Consider the following 27,354-nt stretch of genomic DNA (forward strand, 5'->3'; position numbering starts at 1 on the left):
GATATATTGTCCCCTGAAAAAATAATTTTTTAACATTTTTGTTTTGAATATGCAATTTTAATGTTACAAAATATTTATTCAATTTTACCAAAAATTGGATCGGAAACAAATAATTTACCTTAAAACACTAAAATTTAAAGCTTCAAAATGGACTATTCAAAGTATGATTTTATAAACTTTTTAATGATTTTGGGGGACAATACATCTTTAAACATTTTGTATATTTTGGGCAGTTTGTTCGATAAATATAATTTGGGGAGCAGTCACCAATCTACTATGGAATGCTTGGCACAATTTAGGACAGAATTTCTGGAGGTCTTGATAACCAATACTATGAAAAGAAGACGAAAGTAATTTAACGATTTGTAGGTTTCTGCAGTGTCGTAGCAAAATATGGTACACAAAATCATGCGCCGACGGCGTGCCATACTTGTTGACCAAAAGCAGCATATCGATCGTATAAAAAAGGAAAGAGAAATTCCATAAATAGGTGATTGAGTGTACATAAATTCAAATATGATAAACTAACTTGTTGCAGACAAATTATATTAAGTGTAGTATTGTGTAAAAATACAATTCAAAAATGTTAAATGAACATAGTGATAAATAGTATCATGGGGTTTTTTTGTAGTAAAAAATTAACGATTTTGTAACATTCGAATTTCTGAATAATCTCAAAAGGACACACAAAACAAGAGTTCATATATGGTTGGCCCATGGTCTTTTATTTTCACGACTTTTGATTGAATTTTTTCTCACATTACATAGATTTGTTAAATTTTTTTTTTTGTAATTTGTTGGAAATTGTTACGATCTAACCAAGAATAGAGTTGTTTTTGCCATCAACTAAAAGCCACACATATCTAAAGAAATCTATGATAGATAACTCATGAAATCATATTACAAATGCTATACACTAGACGAATACAACTTCACATTCCACAAGAATAAAGCAATTTCACTATAATTCATTGCTACGTACATTATTTTTTTTTTTTCAGGGGGGTTTTTCCCCTACATATAATTGTTTTTGTTATTTTTTAATACTTTGCCATTTAAGCGCCGTAAAACAGCTCTGAATTCAACCAGAGTACAAAACCGGGTTGGTATAATTGTTTTTTAAACATCTGATTATATAAACTCAATCTAAAAATATCATAATATACTGTTTTATATTTCAATAAATTTTTGGATTTGACAAAATTAAAAAATTAACAATTCATCATGTCAAATTATTGGTAATAGATATAATTTGGGGTTTGTTTATAAACCTAATTGTAACATTACATTTGGACAATCGATTTCTTTATTAACATTATCGTTTTTTTTCTACTACATTCAATCTTCATTTATAAAATGATCACTGTATACCACCATCACCTTACAAGGGAATTATATAGCCATAGTATAAATCTATACAAGAACAACACAACATAATATCATGCTTTTGGAATAAAACTTCAATATTAATATAGTAAATATAATAATAGTAATATCATCTTGTTTATATTAAACATTTAAACAAAAAATTAAAGTGAAAACTAACATTAAAACCTAGTGCTGCACCATCATGAAATGTGCAAAAATCTCGTAACACTATTATTTTCTGGAAAAGGAACCGGATGTATTTTAAAAAGAAGTTCAACAAACTTTAAATGACCTTTTGTCCATATTAATTCAGACAAATAAAACCATATATGGTCATAACTGATAGCCATGTGACCTAAGTCATAGACTTGCAGTTGTTTGCTAAGATGTGATAATTTTGTCATAGATTTATAAACTAAAAAGTTTTAAATGGCAAAAAAATATATATTGCTCATAGGATAAAGTACTTTAATTAGCTAAATCAAGAATCGTTAATATTCTTTTCCGCCGACCAATCAAATATTGTCGTTCTATAATCATGGTTATATATCATTTTCGAGTAGCCTCTTTTTTGTTATGTCTTCATACCTTAGTCATTCGACAGATCTATAATTACAATACCGGGAGTAGTTATATTAAAATGCGTGCAGTGTGAATCGTCCCCTAACGACGATACAATTTCATAATTGGGTTTTTATTAATCATTTACACTGGGTCGCACACTGAGGTTATCCACTAATCATTCCATTCATTCTATATTCATTTCAGGTATTATATATCCTCCTTCTCCACACAATTGAATATTAAGTTCTCATATCATGAATGTAGATTTACATTCCATAGTAACCACCAGGAGGCATTCCTGCACCAGGAGGCATTCCTGCACCAGGAGGCATTCCTGCGCCAGGAGGCATGCCCGCACCTGGAGGCATGCCCATTCCCATACCAGGCTGGGGAATTCCCATACCAGGCTGGGGTATTCCCATTCCTGGACCTGCTGTTATCATCAATTGAGATTCACCTGTAAAAAAATATACAATATTATAGTGAAAATCCATGAACCTTGTCGTTTTGGTATTTTGACATGCAATTATCTCACATGAGGACATACATTAGATATGCATTTGTAAAGTCTAAAGCCTGTTTTCCACAAAGGCAAATGTATTCCTATGAATCAAAAGTGTACCCTTTCTGTGACGAATTCCAGTTCCTTTAGTTTTTTGGCTTCAGGAGTAGTACATTATTTTTTCTCCACGAAAAGTATTGGAATGGATAAGTTCTTCCACTTCCAACAGGAGTACATTCAACGGCTAATCCACTCATTCTAGATCGGTGTAAACATAATGCATATAAAACAGTTTATGTTTTTCTTGATTAACTTACCATACACAATTGGTTGCGTTTCCTGAGCCTGCTCATCTTCCTTTCGCTGTGACTCGGATTCTGCTAATTTATCAACCTTAAAAAAAAAAGAAATTAATTAATTGTATTATATTATATTATAAATGTGTTATATAAATTATAGACAGAATTCTTCTGATAACCTATGATGGTCAAGACAAAATTAAATACAAATCATAAAAAGTGTGATGTTCCCAAATATGGTAGTGATAAGACATCGTCATGTCTATATATGGGAACATCACAATTTTTTTTGTCACATAATGTCTGATTGATAGTGTAGACAGAGCTTTACATACCTTGGACAAATATTCTCTCATAACTTGCACCATATATGGCATGGCAAAGTCCATTATATTGTGCCTCCATGCCAATTCTAGGATAACATCTGGTCGTAGGAGATCATAGCAGTTGAAAAGACTGGCGGCGAAGCATTCAAAGTTTTTCTCTTCCAAAAACCAGGCAATGAGCTCTTCTGCTATATCTTGCTCACGCGACTCTTGTGCATACTGCATGGCATCCTGTAAAAATGGTGGCAAAATATTGATACAATGTTGATAAGTTATCAAAAATGGTGATACATCATTACAACGTGTTGATGAATCACTACATAATGTTGATAAGCAATACAAAATGTTGATAAGCCATTAAAAAATGTTGATTCGCCATTAAAAAATGTTGATACGTAATTACAAAATGTTGATACGTAATTAAAAATTGTTGATACGTCATTACAAAATATTGATACGCCATTAAAAAATGTTGATACGTCATTAAAAAATGTTGATACGTCATTACAAAATATTGATACGTCATTAAAAAATGTTGATACGTCATTGCAAAATGTTGATACATCATTACAAAATTTTGATACGTCATTACAAATTGTTGATAAGTCATTACAAACTGTTGATAATTCATTAAAAATGTTGATAAGCCATTACAAAATGTTGATAAGCCATTAAAAAATGTTGATACATCATTACAAAAGGTTGATACGTCATTACAAAATGTTGATAAAAGTTACAAAATGCTGATAAAAGAAACAAGGTAATCCTAAAAATAAATCCCAAAATAAATGGTTTATACGACGTCAACAAGTCAATTTAACACTACAGCACGATCAAACATCAAAATAATTAATAGCATTCTAATCCTATGGATGTCAACCACAACATAAGTTATTACTACTAAGATAAGACAATTCTAAATTTATTTGCATCTGCCATCATAGTTTAAAATTCGTCACCACAAATTATGTCCAATTATAATCTAATTTAAGTACAAACCACAATTTATCTATCAATTACATAAATTGATTTTAACTAGTCAGTAAATCAGTTAAAAGACCACCCATAAAATATTTAAAATTATAGGCAACATCAAAGCTTAGTTGAAAAGAAAATTTATTTGATAATTAGCTACTAGTCTGAGACACGAGTAAACCAACTAAACTGTGTATCTAATTGGCATACAAAAAAAAAAGTAAAACCTCACAAAAATACAGTAGAACTTCTATAAATGGGACACCTACAGGACCTAACAATATCCCCTTCAGTATGGGTGTCCCTTGGATAGGGGTTGGCCGTAGTGCTAGAACATATTTCCTCATGTTCATTTCAAAGGAAATTGTCCCTTTAATAGAGGTGTCCCACTTACTTACTGCATAAGATAATAAGATTCAAGCACATACCTTAAAGAGTCTGTCCTTCTTGCACAGTTCAACAGATTGCTTCCAGCGGTTATTACGTTTATATAGGTAAGCTGCGATTCGCCTAAACTCTATCAACTCGTGTTTTTCTAATTTCTGTGCGAGGGCGATGTTATCAAAGTTATCGAAAGCGTCGATGGAAGCCCTCAGGCCTTCATAATCTTCTTCGTCGATGAGCAGATTATTCAAGGCGTCGTTAATGGCCTTGTTGTTATGGTTTTGTACTTGTCTAAGGTATGGCTTGGCTAGAGGCAGCTGGTTGACTTTCGTAAAAAGACCAACTGCACGCGTGTGATCCATACGTGAAATTAGGACAACTAGAAGATCGTTAAGTAACATTGGTTTATAGTCCAAGTAGAAATGAATTGCTTTGTAGTATAATTCAATATTTGCTACCTGAAACACAAAAAGAATAATAAACATTATTACAATGTTTAAAAGTTATACAATTAAGCTGTCTACACTATCAAACTTTATGTGACAAAAAATATGTGATGTGCCCATATATGGACACAATGATGTCATATGGTATTTGGCCATTTTCCGAAAAAATCTCTACTAAAATAGTACAGGGATTTTTTTTTTAAATAGCCCGTTTTTTCCCAACTAGTTTGGTAGTGCAGTTTGATAGTGTAGACAGAGCTTAATAATATTTTGTATAACTTCAAACTATTTAATAAAAATAAATAAAAATATATTACCTTTGTGATAATATCTTTAAAATGACTTTCCCTCCAAGCATCTGTTGGGTGGTTCATCATTGTGATTATAGCATTATCATATTCTTCATATTTATCATACAGAAACACAAGCTCAGCCCACAAATGAGCATATTCAGCAGCCCGCAAAACCTGTACAAACAAAATGAATACAAATCAAATGAATACAAGTATAATACAATGTAATACAATTTGTACATATATATATTATAATATACACTTGCACTGATGAAGGGCTAGTGTTGCCGGAAAGCTCTGCTAACTTTTCTGGCTGTTTTACTTTATCGTTTTGATTTAGCTTTTCGCTTTTTTTTTGTATCTCCATTGTGATCCAGCCACTGATACCCACAGCATTGTCATTTTTTCAGTAATTTGCCTTTGGATTTATAATATAGCTCTGTCTACACTATCAAACTTTATGTGACATAAAAATGTGATGTGCCCATATATGGGCATATAACTACAATATTTGGGCACACCACAACAAGTTTGATAGTGTAGACAGAGCTTTAGAATTTGTAAAAGTAATTTGTATATATTAATATGAAGCTACAGTATAGCATGTGGTAAATGAGGCAATACCGTAACTTCTAAAATTAAACTATTTTATATGGTAGTTTCAGTTTTTAAATATTTTCAAGTTTTATATCCTGTAGTTTAAATTATTTATTATCCTTTAACAGTACAGTATATATTTATTTGTACATTTTATTGAATTTAATTACTAGTGTATTTTTATATAGCTATATGGTCTTTCATGATTTGAATGTTAGTGTAGTGAGTATATAAGGTAAAACATTAGTACAAGTAGGAGTAGCCAGCTATTGGAACAAAGCCCAAAATGTCAACACTGTTTACATAGCTGTTGACAGCAAGCAAAGCTAATCAGAAACTATCTTTAATTGACATACTTAAAGGAGTAATTGAAAACAAATAAGCTTGTTTTTGTTTCAACAGCAACTACCATCCAAGAAATATACACACCGCTTTTTAAAGTAATTTTCTTTTGCTCATAAAAATCGCATTTAAATTCAGATACGGAAATAGAAATACGGCCATAGAAGTCATGACATGGAAATAATAGCATATTAATAAAGCAGTGGATGCTCACTTGGCAATCACTTCAGGTACCAATGCAAAGAATGTTATGACACCAGTCTTTGTATTCATAGTAAACACAACATTGATGGCACCTTAGCTTGTTTGAGTCAAAATAGATCCATAACAAGTGATTTATAACTATTACTGTCAGAACAGGAATGTTAGTGTCTAAATATAGCGCATTTTTAATAGGTACTTGTGTAAACTGCACTTAAGCAAACATGACCAGGGAGTCGCCTATTTGCAACGAATAATGATCTTGGTGACAAATGGAATTAATTGATGGCGTGTGACACACTCCATATAGTTCCGATCAAATTCATTGTAATATGTCATTTATATACAATTTTTTGTGTATTTACTAAAGTTTACTTGATTTTACATTATATTTGTTCAGTTCTACCCTTTTTCTTTACCATTTTGCACCTATAATATTTTCAGACTTTTTTTCCCAGGCCTAAGTTTTATCATACAATATCTGCCACATTTAGACTAATTTACTCAACTATATTTTATGGGTTAAATCAACTGTTTGTTGGTGAAGTAAACTGTAATTAGGATTGGTTTATTGGTGGCCTTTGACCTCTTATTTCCAGATATTATCATAATAAAAAAATCATAATTTAGAAACATCCAATTAACCAGACATAATTAAGTACCATTGAGCATAAACTGGCATGTAATATTTGGAATCTAAATAGTATAGTTTAGGCATTAATTGAGAAACATATTTATCTCATTGGCATACTGTTTTGTAACATGTGTTCACATTGTGAAATAAACACGCTAATTCAACAGCAAAAATCAATGTGAATTTTACATACCTTTGGAATGTTAACTCTAGACCAGAAGAGTTCTAAATGCTCTCTCATCTTGGATGGTTTGTATTTAGAGTAGAGTATAGCCAGCTCTGTAAACATGCCCATGTGAGCACGCTCAAGGCCGAGGGCGGCCTCTAGTAGCGAGATCAGCTCCTCAAAGTATCCTCTGTCTTGGTAGTAGTTGATTAGTTCCTCTAACTCATCAGCATGCACTACGATGTGCAGACCACACATTTGGGCAAGTCTAAATTCTTCACCATCAACACATGCGAAGCAGACCTATACACAAAACATGTTATCATTTACATGATCTACTTTCAAACCAAAATAGTTATGGGCAACATTGAAAAACAAACAACGATTTTTGTAGTCGCGTTTGTAAGGCACCATCCACAATATGCTTGGCATTAACTGGTATCAATTCAATACAGAGAAACCATTGTGTGAATTCACAGTTGTATCGAAAATATGTTAATAAAAGTTGAAATTCCTCTCCCAATACTGGACTCTCTGAAAACTGGAAACACTCCCAAAACCAAACTTTTTTTGAGGTCCAAAATTGCCTAAATTCATTTTTATCTTTATAAACACATTCTGAATACCAGACTTTCAAAGAAAACCAGCCCAAAGGTGTCCAGTGTTGGGAGAATTACTTTTTGCAAACAAATTTAACTAATCTTTTCTTACCTCTTTCCATGTACGTGTACTATTTGCTTTTCTGGCACCGTCTACAGCGGCCTGGTATTCGCCCAAGTGCACCAAAGTGGAAGCCAAGCGGGCAAAGTTTGATACATTGTTGTACAGAAGCTTAGCAGCCTCAAACATTTTCTCAGTATAGCACCTATCACCAACCTATAAAACACAATCATCATTTAACCAAAAGCAAACAAATTTATAATTAGATATTAGACATTTTTAAAAGACAATGGAAGTTGTTGTATTTATAACATCTTGTCCACTGTGCCTGAGATGGTTATTGTATAAAACGCAACATAAAAATGAATGCCATTATCCATTGACAGAACCACTATAAATCTATACTAAAACAATTGAAATATGGCAGTAAAATCTCCTAATGTTTCTTTATATTATTAGTTGTTCTTGTAAACTCCTACTACTACTATACATTCAATATTTTATTGATTTCTTATTTTAATCTGGTGACCATGACTTAAAGTTTGTCTCCAAACTTATTTTGGCCTCCTTCTGCTTTTACTACTGTAATTTTGTTCTTACAATGTTAAAGCTAATGTGTGTGCAGAGAAAAAATAAAAACAAAGTTTAAGAAGTCTTACTTGTTGTATTTGAGCATGATTAGGTCCAGATATAAATTCCTCCAAGTCAGCAAGTCTATTGGTTTTGGCGTAGGCAAACACCAATTCGGTTTCTACAAACACATCTCTAGCCTTCTTGCGGGCCATCTGAAGGTAGCGTACCAAATCCTCCCAATTGTCTAAAGGGAAACAAAATTTAAAACATTTTACATACTTCTTTCTATCTTATAATATATATACACACTACAAATACCTAATATCTCTTTCTCTCACATATAGAATAAAACTTCTACATTCAATTGCAATTTGATTTTGTCAACTGTTTATTGGTGTGTTAATTATCATTCATCTTTTTATTTCGGAATACCATGATGACATAATATATCCGTAGCAAATAAAAAAGAAGCTTAATCTAACAAATCATTATACAGATAACAATTTGAGATTGTACAGGATAACAGACAAAGTAAATATATAAAGACAACTCATTCCACTGTATCACTTATTTATATTAGCATAATTGACAACTAATAATTTGATCATGTTAATTAAGCAAAAGGATAAAAATATTTAAAGAATTTTCAACTAATGCTATTCTTAAACTTTATTTCTAAATGCATTACTACTACAATTGATTGCTATTAAAGCTTGGTTCCCACTACAGACGCACTGCAAGGACACAACGCAAGCAAGTTGACAAATCACGATGGATTATTCGAACAGTCGCTTGTCATTGGTCAACTCTCTTGCCTTGCGTCTATGTCCTCGCGTTGCGTCCTAGTGGGAACCAAGCATAAGTGAATAACTGTGTAAATGGACATGTATTTTTTTTTTATATTGCTGGAGCTCTGTCTTCACTCTGTGCCCAAATGTGGTGGTGATGTGCACATATAGGGTAGTGATATGACATCGTGTCAATATATGGGCACATCACATTTTTTTGTCACATAAAGTTTGATAGTCAGTGTAGACAGAGCTTGAGACATGGTTAATTTCAAACTTGTTGACATTTGGCTGCTCACCATGTTGCTGGGCAGCATCAACAACTTCTGTGTAGGTAGATGGATCATCGGCCTTAATGTACGAGTCGACAGCCTCTTTCACCAGGCCTGCATTCAACTGGGCTCGGGCTAGCTGACTCCACACCGCGTTCTCATTACATCTTTCAGCAAACTCGTACGCTCTATCCAGGTTATTCACATGCTCGATCAGTACCTAGGTAAACAATTACAAGATGCAATTTGCGGTAAGGACAGATTGGCAACGATTGATTTCAAAGGTGTTTTTATACTGGTACGATATTATGTTAGTAAAGTACTTATCTTAAACAAGTCAATAAGAAGTGTCTCATTATGTTAAAACATGCAGTTTAATATGAATACCTAGTCACATCAATGTATATCAAAAAATCATCGTTCTGAAGCTCTGTTTACACTATTTTATGGGACAACAAAATGTTATGTGCCCATTTATGGACATCATGTCATATCACTACCATATTTGGGTATATCACTATTACATATCTGGGCACATTTTTTGTGTAGACAGAACTTTAGTAAGATACTTTTCTCAAAAACTTAATATGAATACCGACATTGTATTTAAAACCATCGGCATTATAAAGTTCTGTCTACACTACTTTGTGACAAAAAAATGTGATGTGCAAATATTTGGGCACATCACACTTTTTTTGTCCAACTAGTTTGATAGTGTAGACAGAGCTTTACTGTTTACTTCTTTTACTTACCTGTATAGCTGACGTGTTAACTTCAAATTTCTTAAATATAGCAAAGGCTTCTTCATAGAGCTCACTACCGATGGCGATGTTTGCGATGTCTGGGGCATCGTAGTTGTCAAGGCGATTGATGTACTCCATAACACGGGTACGATCTGCCTTGATTGCTGTTAATATCAACAGATTCTGGAGATTTCTGGCAAGAAAAAAGCGAAATATAAAATTAAATGTGATGAAATTTGCTGCTTCTCTTCTCTTTTTGTATGAAATTGTTCGTTGTAAATGATGTTTTTAATTGAAAGCCTCCAGCTCTTTTGGCTGCTACGGATAATTATTTGCCTCAGTGAATTGTTTTGATGTTTTTAAATTAAGATATCAAGATATATTTAATAATATAACAGCATTAACAAAATAGTTACCTATGGTCACTAAAGACTGAATTTTCCAAAACTATTTTTTCGAGCAGTTCAATAAGTTCATTTGGAAGGTCAGCTGTCATGAAAGCCTTGACCGTTACGCTGATGTCATCAGGGTCTTGTGTCTCAGACAGAGCAGTTTGTACAACCTAATAAAAAGATAAATTATATATTTTCATTTGTATTCAAATAACTGTATGGATATTATCTTTTAAGTGATTGTATTAGTTGAATAATGGCAAATTCCCAAAATGTTTCATTTTAACAAAGCCTATACAAGATTTTATACTGATTCAACCCATACAAATAACACTACACTTTCATTATCAGCTTATATTGACAAAAGCCAAAATTACATACCTGATCAATTAACTGTCGTCTATATTGGTTTTCTGGGTTCAGAACCTCAGCCCAGAGTTCCAAGTTTCGTCTATGTACCAAATATCGGGACTCGCTCTTGAACAGTGAATTTTCGTTACATACTTTAATCAGTTCTGAATCGCATTGGCCACGTTCATAAGCTACGCACGCCAAATGAGGGTCACGCTTCTCACAGTATTTACCAACAACTTTACTGTCGTAATGTTGATTCTCTCTGAAATACAAATTTACAACCATAAGAAATGCTCTCTACATTAACTAGAATACAGTAGCAATGCAATTCATGGTTTATGGGCAAGATGTTTGGTGTTTTAATTTTGTTTGAAGGTTTGCATGGCGAAATCAAATGTTGATATAAAGTTTGCGGTACACCACGTATATTAGTTCTGAAAAGAACTGTTTGGTTTCACGACGTTTCGATGAATATGCTTTGATCGTCCTCACTCCTGCCGCAAACTTTATATCAACATGTTTCAATTTTGTTGTCAATGGAGAAATTCAACAGTTCTTTTCAGAACAAACTCTATATCAAAACTTTATTTTAACATAAAGAACTTTCCAACAATACACATTTTCAAATAATTTACAAGAACAAAGAATCAAGATTATAACTCACTTTAAAAATCTTTCTGGATTATTGTTACTATCTATGTAGATCTTAGCCAAGGCATTGTGGGTAGCTGGCTCAACGCTACCTTCATGAATACGTGTCTCCAGCCATGGTAGCAGAAGCTTGAGTCTGAAAAAGTTTAAACAATGTTTTTAACGAATCGTGAATGAAATAGGTGATCTGTAAAAGACACGACCATGATTCAAATAGCTTTCTAACAAATTGTGTGGTAAGAAGCGAAGCATTAGGTCATCACATGGCCCAACACTTGTCTATCCAACCAGTTAATTTGGGAGATTTTCAAAACACAAATTGAATAAAAGAGCAAAATATGATCTGCTAAATCTCCAAAACTGCAAAAGTCTAATAAAAAGTGGTTACTAAATGGAAGTATTCTTTTATTTAGATGTTGCTACATCTAGGATTCAGTACAACACTTTATTTTCCTGAATTGTTTTCAATTTTTTGTCCAATTTTAAGATTAATACTGATAATCAAATGGCTTATATTACCGGTTTCTTTTCTCAACTTCCTCTACGAGTTCATCTGTGGAGAACTGACCTCTGACCACCATGATCAGACTCTTTATAATATCTTCTGCACAGTCTACATCCAGCAATCCTCCAATGACAACCGGTAAACGTGATGGGTTCACCTATTAAACATTGAAAACAGAAATGTTTAACCTTGTGGTCTATTATTACTAGTCAAAAACATGTAAAATGCCACAATACAAGAACATAGGGGTTAATAATTGAATACCAATTTGACTACCACAAGTTACATCAGAACATAGGCAAATCATTGTAATGCAACTTTATCTGAGAAGATAATCCACTGCCTTAACCTCTAGGCCACTTGCTATTGCTTTCATCAAAATAGTTATTTTTCGATAAATTCATTATTTGAAAATAATTGTGTGGTAAGAAGCGAAGCATTAGGTCATCATATGGCCCAACACTTGTCTATCCAACCCGTTAATTTAGGAGATTTTCAAAACACAAATTGAATAAAAGAGCAAAATATGATCTGCTAAATCTCCAGTATTATTATTGGCTCTCCATTGAGAGTAAGAATTTATAAGCATAACAATTATAAAATAGTTTATCCATCCTGTAATTGGCATGATGCTCACTGTTGGATGTGTATGAAATTTCATTAAAAGACAAAGAGCAACTTTATTACCTTTTGTACATAAATCTCGATATATTTTTGTAGATTGTTGTGGTAGAGGTAAAGAACAAGGTCGTGTACAAAGTCAAATCGATCGCAGACGATGATCAATGGCAGCTGATCCGTCAGTTTGGCTTCTTTCAGGAAATTCTTAACTCGTTCCGGGTCGTAGCAGTTGCTCTCTCTGCAAATGCGTTCCACCTCTTTGATCTGTCCAGTTTTGCAAGCAGACTGAAGGAATAAAGTTATTTATCATTTAGATTATAGGCTTTTAAAGGTAGGATATAAAGGAATTTCAAGAATGGTAAAACTTGTTCATCTATGATGTCTATTGCTTTCATTATTTTGAATAAACGCATTAATGTTAGAAATTAATTGTGTGGTAAGAAGCGAAGCATTAGGTCATCACATGGCCTAACACTTGTCTATCCAACCAGTTAATTTAGGAGATTTTCAAAACACAAATTGAATAAAAGAGCAAAATATGATCTGCTAAATCTCCAATATTTTCATTGGCTTTCCATTGAGTGTAGGAATTCCAGAATAATTAATAGTAATGCTACGTTTCTAAATTCCAAGGTAGTGCAGAATTAATAATAAAACCTAGTTAGAAAATTGTCATCATAGTTTGCTAATATAATAAGAAATTGCTTGGTCAAGTAGCAAATGACCAAACATAAGACATTTTTTTTTACCGTACCTGTATATACTTTAAATGGACATCTGCCTCTTGACTGAAGTTCACAATCGAACCCAAAAAGTAAAACAACCCCTCAAAGCTCTTGAAGGACTCAAACAAGTCGATAAGCGAATTTGTTCCCAGTTGTTCGTGATATTTTGTGGCTACTTGCACGCAAATCTGTAAGTTCTGACGGATGTTAGCAGTCAGCATAGCTTTCAGGCATTCGATGGAGTCCTCGACGGAGAGGGAACCAAAGTAGTTGACCAACCATTCTGGGTTAAGGAGATGGGTGTGCACGACTGCACGCTTGATGTCATACAAGTCTGTGTAGTGTTCAAGGGCCTATAGAGATAGTAAAATAATGTAAGGGACACTTTGCAGAGTCTTAAATTTGCCTTAAATCTAGTTTAGATTTGGATTTAGTTTGACAAAAAAAGTATGTGTACAACTATGGTAGTGATATACCCAAATATGGTAGTGATATGACATCATGTGCATATATGGGCACATCATTTTTTTTTTCTTACATCAAGTTTGATAATGTAGACTTAGTCTTAATGTGTACAATATTGTAGCGTACAATTTATATTTTTTAGGGTATCATTGTTACAGAATCTATGTGAAGATAAGACAACAAAAAAGGAAATTATGTGGCTAGAACGTTTTCTTATTATGAATTTCACTTACCCTTTGAAGGAGACCAGCCTTCTCGCATAACTGGGCAACATGAGCTCTGTCATAGTGAGTAAACATCTGGTTACCAAGGATGGCATCAGCTACTTGTGGAGCAGACATCAAGTTCATCTCCAGAAGTCTGGTCTGGAGATGTCCCTCTGATGGTCGGTTGTTCTTGAGAGCATCCAGTAGAAAAGATGTACACTGCTGGATAAGGTTCTGTTCCATGAAGACATCAACAATCTGAAAACAAGAGGATAATATATTATACTAGATGTTTTGATGTTTATTGTGTTTTCCAAAATGTCTGGTGGAAGGCAGTGTTTTCCAGTCTTTGGATACATTTTATGTACAGATTCCTATTTCATAATGCATGGTGCAGCACATTTTAGTCTTAAGCTTTTTCTGCATTATCAAACGTTATGTGATATGGACACGATGATGTCAAACTAGTTTGATAGTGTGGACAGAGCTTTAGTATAGCAATACAACAACTACATACTTGATTCAAGTCAGCCAATGGTTCCTCATCTTGGACCAGCATCTGTCCAAACTGTACACCCTGCTCTGGGTTCACTCGCATTACTTGTCGTAGCAGGAAGATGTAATCTGGCGTAAAGCCTACTTTCTTGGCATATAGTACAATCTTCTGGAACTGTCCTGTCTCTGCGAAACATTGTATCACCTGTAAGCAAGAAATTATTTGTATAAATCACAAATTAGTTAATTGCCTAATGAAACAATGCACGATTGTATTAGATATCGGTGAAATCGTGTAAAGTATAAGAGCCATGGCATCAAATCTATTGAAAATTTGTTACCTAATATTTTATTAATCTACAAAAAATGTTAACAAATGCAAATCCTCTATTATGAAAAGAAATGGTAAGGTATGGATGGGGGTTGTTGCTCACCCAAGGGCGTGGCTACGGGCAATACCACCGTCTTGGAGGAATGTTCAGGAAAAATTTTACTTTTTCGTATTATGTTCTCCCCTTGAAGGGGATAAGGCCTATGTTGGTTAATCAAGGTAAGCTAGACATGTAATAGACTACTTTATGTTTACCTTGTTGGGAACATTAGCTCTCAGGTAGACCGACAAAGCAAGAGTGGGATCACTTGTCTTGACCAAATCTCCAAGCTCTTCGCTGCATTCCAACTGAAATTGAAAGCGAAAAGGCTCACATTAAATACAACCTAAAATATTAATCAATAAGGTTTATCGCAAATAGCGTGATGCATGATAGGACAGAATTGGGAGCAATAGCGCCACCACCAGTATATAAAGTTTTCATTATACTGGTGGTGCTATTGCTCTCAATTCCTTCCCATCATGCATCGCTCACGCTATTTGCAATAAACCCTATGGTGAATGTGTTTTGATTTCCTGTAAATTGTGAGATAAATCAACAAAATTGATTGGGTGATAATATTATACATTTTGAGGAAAAATGAACAAACTAACTATCCAATTCCAGTAATTATCTCAATAAAAACCTATTCAAGTCGTTGTGGTTTATCATATAGATATAATGGATTGTTGTTAAATACAAAATTTAGATATCTACATTTTAAGTATTATCAACCTAAGCAAAGGAAACAAGGAAGACCAGCACTCGCATACATGAATACTGGTATGCAGAGAGATGAACTGGCCATCACAATGGGAAGTTATGGAGGAATCTTATCATATAAGTATATAAGGGTATGTCCCAGACTAAGTAAGCAAGCAAAGGAATGAGGTAAACAAACCCCATTACCTTATCTTCTTTAAGCCATTTTTCCAGCAGTTGTTTACGTCCTTGTAGAAGAACTGGCCTACACAGTTCTAGTGACTCAAACACGTTGAGCTGGCCTTGGTCTAGTAGGATGCCGAAGTACTGCAGAAGTGGTGATGTTTGACCAGACTGTGCCGGCACCTGCTGAAATCGCTGGATGGTTTGAGGCGTTCTCAATATACCCTGAAAAAAAAACCCCAAATATATGATCGGATTATTATGTCAATACTAACTAGTTATGTATTAGTTTAAATCAACTAACTTTAACAATACTATTTATCTTTTAAAATTTATAATAGAAATCAAATATTACATTGGGAATTAATACTGCTACAAAAAAGAATCTTCAAAAGCTATTGGTAAGTATGCACAGATGCCTCAGCCTTTCGGCAATCAAAAGCCTTATGATAACAATACTTTAACTTACCTTTGGGGCATTTGCGGCAACCTTAGCAGCTTCAGAGAACTTCCCTTGCGAAAAGAGAGTATTGAAACTTCTGACGAATAGCTGATCAGCGCCACCTAGGTTGTTACGCACAGCCATACGTAGAGCAAGGTCAGAATTTTGCAAAGTGTTTGTGATGTACGGTATAATGTTTTCCTCTTCTACGCACACAGACAACACTTGTCCTTTGCGATTGACGCCAATGATACCAGAAGTTGGCTCATGTGGGGCTGTGACGAAGATGGTCTCTCCGCTGATACGGTTCATGTATATACAAGTGCCGGATTCAAGGTCGTACAAGTGAATGTAGCCATACTTTGTGATTAAGTAAATGACGTCGTGCTTGCTGCTTACCTACAATATCAAAACATATTAAAATATTTAGTTATTGGCGATTTTTGTTTGCTGTTGGTTTGGGTTTCGAAAAAAAAAAGAAAAGAAATTCGCACCTCAAAGTTAGAGGTAAAAGAGGACAGCCAAAAACAACATGGAAAGATATCATAAACAAAGTTTGGAGGAATACAATGAGCAAGACAGAATGACAGAGAAACTGATAATGATGATTATAGCCTCTTTTCCATTAGCAAATATATACAATTGAATCAAACATTCCTGTGTGTGTGCTCAAATATGGTAGTGACAGGACATCATCATGTCCACATATGGGCACATAACATTTTTCTTTTTCACATAAAGTTTGATAGTGTAGATAGGGCTGTAGATGAACATGTTAATAAGCATGTGCATTAGTGAACACTTTTGATTTGCGTGAATGAATTCGTCTAGTGGAAAACCAGCTTTAGTCATCTAGCATAAAAAGATCAAATCTTACCTGCATGGCTACTGGGAAGTCATTCTGAGCTTCAGGAGGAAAGAATACATCTACGGCTTTCTTTTGAAATGGTTTGTTGCCTTGTGGTGGCGTGCCTACTTCAATGATATGTAGCTGCAAAACAAGACAAAATATAATGTTAAATACAAGTCAACTACAGAAATCAGAGCTCTTTTAACATTATATACTAAAGGCTATAAAACTGCATTAAAATTACATAAAAAAACTGTAGCAATAGGCCCTGTTTAAATTCAAAATCTATACATATTATTTTTCCGTTGCATACACCATAGTATGACTACCTCGGTTACGACAGTTCCTTCAGGTAGATAATTTTCAAAAGTCAGTTCCAATTTTACAGTAAATCAGTTGATAAGCAATGAATAAAGAATTTTGGTAATAAATAAGATAATAAAGGGACCTACCTTAGCACCGGCAGCTCCTCGAACGGCAAACGAGAAGAGAGTGGAGTTCTCGGCATTACCTTCACTTTTGAACTCGGCAAAGCAACCAGCATGGCCTTCGATTGGCTGGCTGACTTTACGTTCAGAAGAGTAAAGCTGCATGGCGCCAACAACTCGGTTTTGCTGAAAATAAGAGAATATTTCAACCATGATTTAAAATGAAGATCAAACTTTACAATCTCTTACACCGGCTCAATATTTTTGGAACAACATGCGTTTAGATATAAAGAATATCTAAAAATAATTTTGTTAGAAATATAACAGAACTTTTATTACCAAGATACTGATTTATGGTAGCCCATCTCTTATGGTTTTTGTTGTTTTGTTTATGTCCTTTATTATGTTAATTTCATTGAATGAATTTCATGTATTGCTATTGTTATTTCAGAGTTATTCAATGTATTTGTTAGTATGGGGCGATTAGCGAAAGCTATTTTGTTTGCTCCAATTTGCTATTGGTGAATAAAGAATGATTGAAAATAAATAAGAAGTATGACAAGAATTATCATTGCAAGAACGTAAAACAAAATATGTACCTGTGCCGAAATTCCAATCAACAATAGCCACTTCAAGTTATGGTTGGTTCTGTAGTTAATGATTTGGCAACCAGCGAGACTCGTATGTCTATCGAACATCTTGATGGGCTGCGAGTCGCCCTCCATGTTCCAGTGGTACACAGCGGTGTCCGTTACCATTCCAATAGTGTTCACGTTGATCCATTTCCAAAACGTGACATCATCAGTCATCGTGTGGGCCTTCATTTTGCTCTTCATCTCAATGTTAAAAATCTGCAGTGTCTTTCCAGCTGTTTTATACATGATTTTAAAAAAATGCTAATTATTTGCAAACATTACTGTGTGTGAAATTTAGCATTATAATGCTGTGTCTACACTATCAAATTTTCTGTGACAAAAATATGTAATATGTCCATATATGGACATGATGATGTCATATCACTACCATATTTGTTTAGGCATATCAAGCTTTTTTGTCAAACTAGTTTGATAGTGTAGACAGGGCTTACAGTGAGTAAGTGATGGTTATATTTCAAATTATATGATTTCTCATTACTGTACTGTATATTTCAGATGACGTAGGGTTATTAATTTTCAATTAGTAGACATTTAGTAACTTATTTACTATGGCAACTAATAAGAGGAAGAAATTTCTGAGAAAAATAATTTTGATTTTTCTATTCATAAAAATTGGAATATTTTATATGAGATAAAAAATTTTGTATGTAACAAGATGTAATCATTATTGTGGGAGATATCGCAGGTTAACATTTACAGCATCCAAGCCATGTATTACGATAAAGCTGATTTTGGTATAAAATATCACTTATTGGATAACATTAAGCTTCTAATTTTTGCTACAACTAATTGACTATGAACTCACATCTTCTTATCATTCATAATGAGACGCGACAACTACATTCTCATTTGACGTTTTTAGTTAAACGACTTACATGAGAGCGACATTAATAACAATCATAGATAATAACTGTACCTCTACTTAAAATTTTAATTGGTATAATCTATTTTAAGAATTTAATCCATTATTAATATAATATATTTTTTTGCATCAAAACAGTATACTGTACACCATTTTGAGTGTTTTATATTCATAATCTGTTTTTAAAAGCTCTGTCTACACTATGAAAAAAATGTGATGTGCCCATATATATCCATATTTGGGCAATGTATCACTACCGTATTTAGGCGTATCACTACCGTATTTAGGCATATCACTAACGTATTTGGGCATATCACTACAGTATTTGGGCATATCACTACCATATTTATGTAGGCATATCACTACCATATTTGGGCATATCACTACCATACTTGGGCTTTTAAATATCTCACCTTTGAGAGCAATGACTTTACTGGCTGGATTCATAACAGCAGAATCTGCCGAGATGGGACGTCGAATTGGATTTGCTGAATCCGCCAAGTCTATGATGACGACTTGTGCCTGCTCTCCGACCTTTTCACGTATGCAGATGAACTTGTCTGACTCCATCGTAAGGGTGCTAAACCCAATATTAGCTGCATTGATCCCCACATTTTGGAGCTGTAGGAGTCGGGATGGAACAATTAGTTAATACAATACAGTGCTTCAATCGCCAAGACGAAAATGTACAGTACATGTAAACAAATTTCATTATAATTGCAAAACCATCTTTTTTAAAAACCCTTGCCAATTTGTTCTACATTTTATTTAAAGACATTTTTTGGTGTTTGTAGAATTAATATTTGATTAATATACTGACAACCACAACAGTACAACAATACATACTATCCTTATTACATACTGTACTTCTTTTGGCACCCACCATCAGTTTTTTAATGTTAGTTTAAAGGAACTTTACACTGTAGGGTACCAAGTTTATCTTGGGTGTACAGTACTTAGTGTTACTTTGCCAGCTGGTATGTGGCTTAACTAGGATCACTTCACAGGGCTATAGTTTTGCCAAAACTGCTTCCTTAATTAAACTGCATTGCATTGTGTGTACTGTATAGCATTCATATTGTATGTTGGGTTTTCATACAGTAAATAATGAAGATAACACACACAGGACATACAGTACTGTACCCAACCCTAGGCCTACTGTACTGCATACAGTATTCTGTGACTGTACAGTAGCTATAATTACAGTAGTAAGTAGAAGCCCGGAAGTATGACAATAAAATCATGTCATACTAAATCAAGGTCAGATAGAGGATGCTACATTTTGCATAGCATAATTTATTTTAAACTGTCAGAATGAAAAAAATCAAGAAAACGAAGAAATTGATGCAGTTAAAATATTATTTAGTATATACTGGAATAATCAAATTGTATTGCAGAGGTAAAATTATACTACAATGGTACAGTATGACTAAAATGTACCAAAAACAGCAGTTGCTTAAATTTTAAACAAAAACACAATTATAATGGACGACTAGTTTTGCCTACAAACAATCATATCAAGACTACAGTACTTTATACTGTATAAGAATAAATGACCACTACATAATAAATGAACAGTTTAAACTAAAAATAAAAAATTTTTAAGTAGGCCTACTAAACTACAGTAGTGAATATTATAAAAAATGAACAGTAAATTGTACTGTATACAGTTTTGCTAAATATTACAAACAATTTTAATGGGAAAAGGCTTAGTCACTAGGGATTTACTAGCTACTGTACATCCGATTGACAATGATTAGATTCTGATAACATTCACTGTGACTACTGTATTCAAGCTAATGAAGCCAAACTAAAGCGAGAATTGTACCGTCGCTCTACACAAATCAATAATGTCAATGGCTCACTAATTATTTTGCATCGTAATTTGCTGATATCCAAAGGCATGGTCATTCTTACTCAAACAAACATTTATATTGTACAAACACTGTACAAAAAATGCTGAAATGGTGATATTCAGTATTTTCAATATAATTAAATAGTATCATCATTCATTATTTTTTTATCATTATCAATAATTTTTGTTTGCCCTAAATAAGGTTGAGATTGAACCGGTCTCGTTAAATTGCCTTTTGTACAGTACAACTTGGCATCTTTCATGTACTGTACAGGTACTGTAACTGTAAATACTGTACTGTTCATTATCTACAGTACAGTAGTAGTACTGTATAGTTGTAACTACTGTACATTAAATAGAAATGCTTAGACAGACCCTCCCAGTTCCAAATCTTATCTCTGCAAACACGCATACAAACTGAACACCTTTGATCTCTAATGTTGTAAAGTATGTTTGAATGCGCTAAAGATAACCACACAAAAATCATTTGATTAAAATAAGTGCTTTCTTGCATTTTATTAATTGTACAATGCATAAAACACTACCTCCAATATCATTAGAAAGGAGGATGAACACCAAATGTTGGTGTGCAATTACTATTTTTTCTGTATTGTTAATGTACATATAATAAAGATAAGATTAATATTTTTATAGGGGCGTATTCAGACACAAGATACTGTACAGTGAGTATACAGTAGTTATTTATAACGTTTGAAACAAAGTAAAACCAGAAGTTGCAACGACTCTGAGATTAAGTTATAAGGATAAAACACTGTTATACAGACAATATACCATTTTGCTAGTATAAATGTGTTAATGTTTGTAAATTTTTTTTCTCTAACAAATAACTTTAATAGTAAATGATTTTGTTAAGAAAGTGACAATTTCTTTTATAATTTGCGGTGGATTTTGAACAAATGAAAGGGACTCCACGCACACATGGTTAGTTGAGTCATGCATCTACACAAAAGGAAAGAAAATCCTGTGTGATTCATTTTACTATGACTTTTAATTTATTTTCATTTTACTGTATTTGAATAGTGTCTTACTAACTGTTACAGTAACAATTACAATTCAATGAAATTGATATACTTATTTGAAATTAATCTTTTTTTAAAATTTACATACAGTATTTTTTATTAAATTATGGAACTACAATACAATATAACTTTAATAATAGCAATCGGTAGCTTTATATTGATAAAACATTAGCAAGGTCAAGTGTTTCTACTATATAACAGTAAGTAGGCCTATCAACCAACTATTGTACCGATTTCTTCCTGTAAAAAATGGTGTTGCATTGGTGTCTTGCAGTACACACAACTTTACTGTAAAACTAAAAGAAGCTCTTTCTCAGGTGTGTTGGCCAACACCTATTTTTGTGGAATTAGGGGGGTTATTTAGACTTGGTTAGAGGGCCATTTTGGCATTGGAGAGTGCATAGTGTAGGCCTACAGTAGATTCCCTTTCATATTACTTACAGGCCCAAGATTAAACAACTAGGACTAGGCTAGATTTTATTCTATGCCCATGATTCCTCAACTTAGTTAGGCCCATCTATTATAGAAAAAAGGCAGTCACAATCAATGGCAGTCACATGACACCCCCAACTTGAACTTTAACAAAAATCCTTGTATGTACAAAATCCTGCACACGTTCACAAAATATTTCAAAACAAGTTGCCCTTTTATATTTCAAAACAAATCATATATTGAATAGAAGAAAGAAAGGAATAAATAAGGAAAATATAATAGTATTCGTATATGCACAGAATTATTGGACACCATTTTTCTATGATTTATAAACAACTATCAAACACCGGCCGGTGCTAACCACCTAAAGTTTCCTATTTTATTATAGAGGAGGGCGTGATCATTCCGTGTAAGCCGCCGGTGGGACACCGGTCTCGTGAGCCAGCCAACTCGACACTCAAAGACTACAAATGATCATAATAAAATGCCAACCTGCAAATGCTCCTGAAAGCGAATAGGCAACTGTGCCATTGCCTTTATTTCTAGTTTCCTGTCACTTGGTCCTGTAGTACCCCGTTCCAATAAGGCTTTTCTATGCGAATGAAATGTATATAATCTTTCACTATCAACATTCGTAGGCCTACAATGGCCGCGCCAGCGTACATGCGAGAGGCATTAGAAAGTAGTTCCGGTGGGAAGCAAAAATATTATTCCCTGACGCGATCAGCATTTTTTTCATAGCAAAAATCAATAAATTATATCATCAACAATAAATTTTCATTATTTTCTTGATTGCAATGACATAATATTTTTAATTTTTCAATACTTGATAGAGATGCTAATGAATGTATTTGAAGGTACACAATTTTAATGATAATTCTCTTCGAACTTATTTGTTGTGCCACATACATGGGTGACGGGTTTCAGGTATTATGACGCAGGACCACAGTTGTATGATAATGAATAGAATATAACTTCCGGAATTGGTTGGAAGTTTATTGTATAGTAAATTCCGTTAGATCTACATTAATTTTATTAATAAGAGTGTATATATTTTGCGGTGTATTTATACGAAATTCAGTTGAATAACTTACGTATTCACGAACGTGGCTCTCCATAAATTGCACCCATCAAAAAATATATCAACAAATCAAAATGTAGCCCATTTCTGGTACAAAATTGGATAATAAAGGCCTAGGCCTTCAGTAGTTTTTTAAAAAGTGGGCTGAAATAATTTATGGGCACTATTAACAATATTGAAAAGGAAACTATATAGGGTGAAGACATTTTGGAAATTTGATGATGATGGTGTGGAGTTGATTTCCCATTGAAATTTGATGATGACGACGATGACAACGACAGCGATTGCGGTTTGATTAATTAATAATTAATTAATAAAATATGAAAATACACATGATTACTTATATGGCGTGACGTTTTGTTGTAGTATTTCCGTAAATGATCCGGCATAAATACCGCCGGTTCACTGTCCTAGGGGATTTGTTGTTAACAAATTCTAAGAACCTTAGACTGTTCTTCTTCCTCTGGTTTGAATCGAGTTTGTGTCATGGAATCTGTGTTCAGTAATACGAAACATTTACACAAAAATATGAAAGTTTAATCACCATAAATATAACAGAAACCGATAAGTTACGTGAGACCTTAAATTACTTAAATGGCAGTATTGCACTTTTGCATTCAATACAAAATTACTATAAAAAAAATTATGGAGAATATGGAAATGTGTATTTAATCAATTGTTATTTGAATAAGAAAGCCGGGATTTCTGCAAAAACTTAATAACATAGGCCTAATTAATAATTAATAGTATTTAATATTTACTTATATCTACTCATACTGTTGAAAAAAAAAGCAAGATATCAGAGAATGCTAAATATGTGTACAATTCTTACATAATTTACAGAAAAATAAATTAAAAACTTAAAAACAAAAATGAAAAGTAAAAGCAGCGCTGATTAAACTACTTAAAAATTGCAAAACGTTTCCAAAATGTATAATAATTAAGTTTTTTATTTATACAAAAGTAAGAATAGAAAGAAATGTAAATGTAATGAAACACATATTATTTCACTTTCATTATACAATTGTATTTGTGCCTATTGATCATGACATATTTAAAAAGTCGAAAAATACCGTAATTGCTTTTAAAATACTCTAATTCTTCACCTTTCTCCGTATGATTCACCTTCTTTTTTTCCAATGGTAAAACAATTGGTGGATTAGTGCTTTAAGCAAAATGGGTCCACTCTGTATAATGTTTATAAATTAGTGTACGTCAAATACTGTGTTGATTCAATATATTTCTTTAACATTCAGGCACTTGCACTTCACGGGTGAAAATCATACCACTGAAGCGGGAATGAAATAATGCCTGTTTACGGAAAAAAGCACAAAGTCTTTACTAACATCAACAAGTCTCGATTGTTGATTTTAAAGGTTTAGGCATGAGTTTTTTTAAAAGACGACGCAGAGCACGTGAAAATCGCCGGAGACGACAAACATATATGAACGGATTCACAGCCGAACTCATTGTGACTAGAACTTCTGCAATCAGGTCATACCAATACACGTCTGAGCGTTGGTATCCGAATAAGTATACGATCGGTCTCAGAGCAAACGGCAAAAACGCAATACCGAATGCACCGACGATCAAAGCGCTTGTTTTAGCCGCTTTTAATCTTTTACGAATAATCTTGTGTGTGCTGACTGGAATACTGACTATGTTTTTGCTATGTCTCTTTGCTTGCATAAACATTTTGAAATACATTATGCTGACTAAAATTGTACCAGTAGACACGGTGACCAACGACATGTAACGCTGAGCTTCTATCAAGTGTGGATCCATCTTGTAGCAGAAGAAAATGCCTTCGTTTTGTGTAATTTCGCCAAACAATTGTATGACACCGTAAACACAGCCTATAATCCATGAAAATGCAATAGAAAAGTACACTTTTGGGAATGTCATTAGTTTATAATACTGCAGTGGTTTCATTATAGAGAAGTAGCGATCCACGGTGATAAACACTAGATGCAAACAGGAGACTAAAAGGAATATTTTTACAGGTACGAACTGTAACTCACATTCATCAAAATCCTGTAGATGGAGAGATCTGCGTGAGATACAACCCCACATATACATGGGTACTGCGATAATTCCTGTGAGTAGGTCCACAAACGCTAAGCTTCCCAGTAAAACAAACTGTGGTTCGTCAAAACTTCGAGTTTGTCGAATTAAAAAAATAACAAGTGCGTTCCCAGCAATAATAAATAACGCCAATGGTATATACACTGATAGAACAAAAATTGAATTATCTCGCATTTCTTCAGATGTAACATTCATGGTAAGTATATGTTTATCCTTTGTTAATTGAATGTATATTAATTAATTTTTAAAGGTTTGACTTTACATAAGCAATTGAGCAAAACCAACATTTCCGTCCGCTACAGTCGCTACAGGTACTGGGCATGCGTAGTCCAAGCGGGAAGTATGTGTAGCCTATACAATAATATTATAAAATCTTAATAGTGAGTGATGTTATATTTCGACTTTCATTTTTAGGCCTATATAAAACAATGTTAAGAATTTAATATGAAGTTAATCCAATATCATTAAGAGGCCTATCCTGGTGGTAGGTGTCCGGACGATGAAAACCATTCATCACTTTCAACATCGTTGTCGTTGCTTAACCAAGGCAATCTCAGGACACTGAGCTCGCCTTGCCAAGACATGAACACATAACAGTTCTTTGATCTATGTCTGGTTGCGACAAATACCAACAGTACTGTACTATGTACACATTCCCCCCGCGGCGCGCGGTGTCTGTTGACAAGCGTGGAACTGATTGTGTCACAGCCACAGTAAACCCTTTGATCATGTTGTTAGATTGTCTATAAACAAATCTTAATTTTATACATTTAAAAAAGAACAAATTTCACATTTTCTCATTGTAGTTAAGTTTGGTCTGCTGGTCTGTCTGCTGCAGGTTCCACGTCTTTTATCGACAACAAACCTCTGTTGTTTGTAGCTGTTCAGTTGTAAAAGATGGACTTATTTAGGCCTACAGTCATGTGACGTTGCGACATATCAGATGAGCAATTGCTATTTTTTGTCAATAAAGGAATATGTACGCCTATGTCGATAATGATCTCTGCAATTATAAATAACGTCCGACGAATATGGATTCTGTCAATGTTGATGACCTGGACGATAATCCAGGCACTTTGAACAAAACGATCCGTTGTGACGTTACTATTAGTATTTCCGTAACCATTCCGACATAACCGGCACGCCGGGTTCACTGCCCTAAGTTAGTGAGAAAGGTTTTATTGTTAACAAATCCTTCCTTCTATGAAATTTTGTACAGTTTATATCCGATGTATAGGAAATATACAAAATATGAAAGTTTATTCACCAATACCGATAATAAATATAACACACGGAAGAATAAGAATATGAGATCCGTTATACATTATTTACTAAACAATGACAGATCCGGACCTAAATTACATTCATATTAACTAGAAGAAACCACTCTGAGAGCGCAAACCTCCGCCTAGGCATATGACAATTGAATCTCATGTTCCCGTTAAAAATAAAATTGGGCAATAACTTTCTGGGAACCGTGGCCTGCTAATAATAAATATAGAAACAAGCCCGATTAACCTCACAACATTTCACCATTTCTGGCGGCGGAGGTAAAAATAGTACAACAACCACAATTAATAGAAATGTTAAATGCGCTTAGTTAGTGTATAGTTAATAAGAAGCCTTGGACATTTTGTGCAAAATATATTATGTAATACTATATTTTTTATCCTATTCTTGGGTCGAAGAAACCGAGAATGACACCATACAAGTGTAGCTATAGGCCTACAATTCTTTTATATCATTTTTACAGACAAAATATAATATAAAGGTGACTAAGATATTATAAAATGTTCAAAAATACACATTTGGAGTTCTAT

At 33.7% G+C, this 27,354-nt stretch overlaps 2 protein-coding genes across 2 annotated transcripts; both read right to left on the minus strand.

Moving 5' to 3' along the window:
• Positions 1-698: 698 nt before the first annotated feature.
• Positions 699-23,045, minus strand: LOC140044619 (clathrin heavy chain 1). Its single transcript, XM_072089206.1, has 26 exons — positions 22,861-23,045; positions 19,455-19,662; positions 18,123-18,391; positions 17,548-17,709; positions 17,123-17,236; positions 16,273-16,644; positions 15,828-16,028; positions 15,134-15,226; positions 14,570-14,752; positions 14,080-14,310; positions 13,411-13,734; positions 12,723-12,941; positions 12,050-12,192; positions 11,544-11,666; positions 10,907-11,141; positions 10,550-10,695; positions 10,143-10,326; positions 9,418-9,610; positions 8,417-8,574; positions 7,809-7,973; positions 7,125-7,400; positions 5,182-5,331; positions 4,463-4,876; positions 3,069-3,290; positions 2,752-2,827; positions 699-2,389 (listed from the first exon to the last, which is right to left on the minus strand). The coding sequence occupies exons 1-26, from the start codon at positions 22,897-22,899 to the stop codon at positions 2,199-2,201; spliced, it is 5,091 nt and encodes a 1,696-aa protein (XP_071945307.1). The 5' UTR covers positions 22,900-23,045; the 3' UTR covers positions 699-2,198.
• A 1,751-nt stretch (positions 23,046-24,796) lies between these two features.
• On the minus strand, positions 24,797-25,729 carry LOC140043594 (adenosine receptor A1-like). The gene has a single exon (XM_072088117.1). The coding sequence runs from the start codon at positions 25,727-25,729 to the stop codon at positions 24,797-24,799; it is 933 nt and encodes a 310-aa protein (XP_071944218.1).
• Positions 25,730-27,354: the final 1,625 nt, after the last annotated feature.

Source organism: Antedon mediterranea, chromosome 3, assembly GCF_964355755.1.
Source record: "Antedon mediterranea chromosome 3, ecAntMedi1.1, whole genome shotgun sequence".
Classification (NCBI taxonomy): domain Eukaryota; kingdom Metazoa; phylum Echinodermata; class Crinoidea; order Comatulida; family Antedonidae; genus Antedon; species Antedon mediterranea.

Excerpts from the sequence above, each read along its gene's own strand:
- LOC140044619 (XM_072089206.1), bottom strand. The coding sequence starts at position 22,899 with ATGGCACAGTTGCCTATTCGCTTTCAGGAGCATTTGCAG. Across the intron at positions 17,237-17,547 it reads GAGGAGCTGCCGGTGCTAAG|CTACATATCATTGAAGTAGG; the intron begins GTAGGTCCCTTT and ends CTTGTTTTGCAG. Across the intron at positions 4,877-5,181 it reads TTAAAGATATTATCACAAAG|GTAGCAAATATTGAATTATA; the intron begins GTAATATATTTT and ends TTTGTGTTTCAG.
- LOC140043594 (XM_072088117.1), bottom strand. The coding sequence starts at position 25,729 with ATGAATGTTACATCTGAAGAAATGCGAGATAATTCAATTTTTGTTCTA.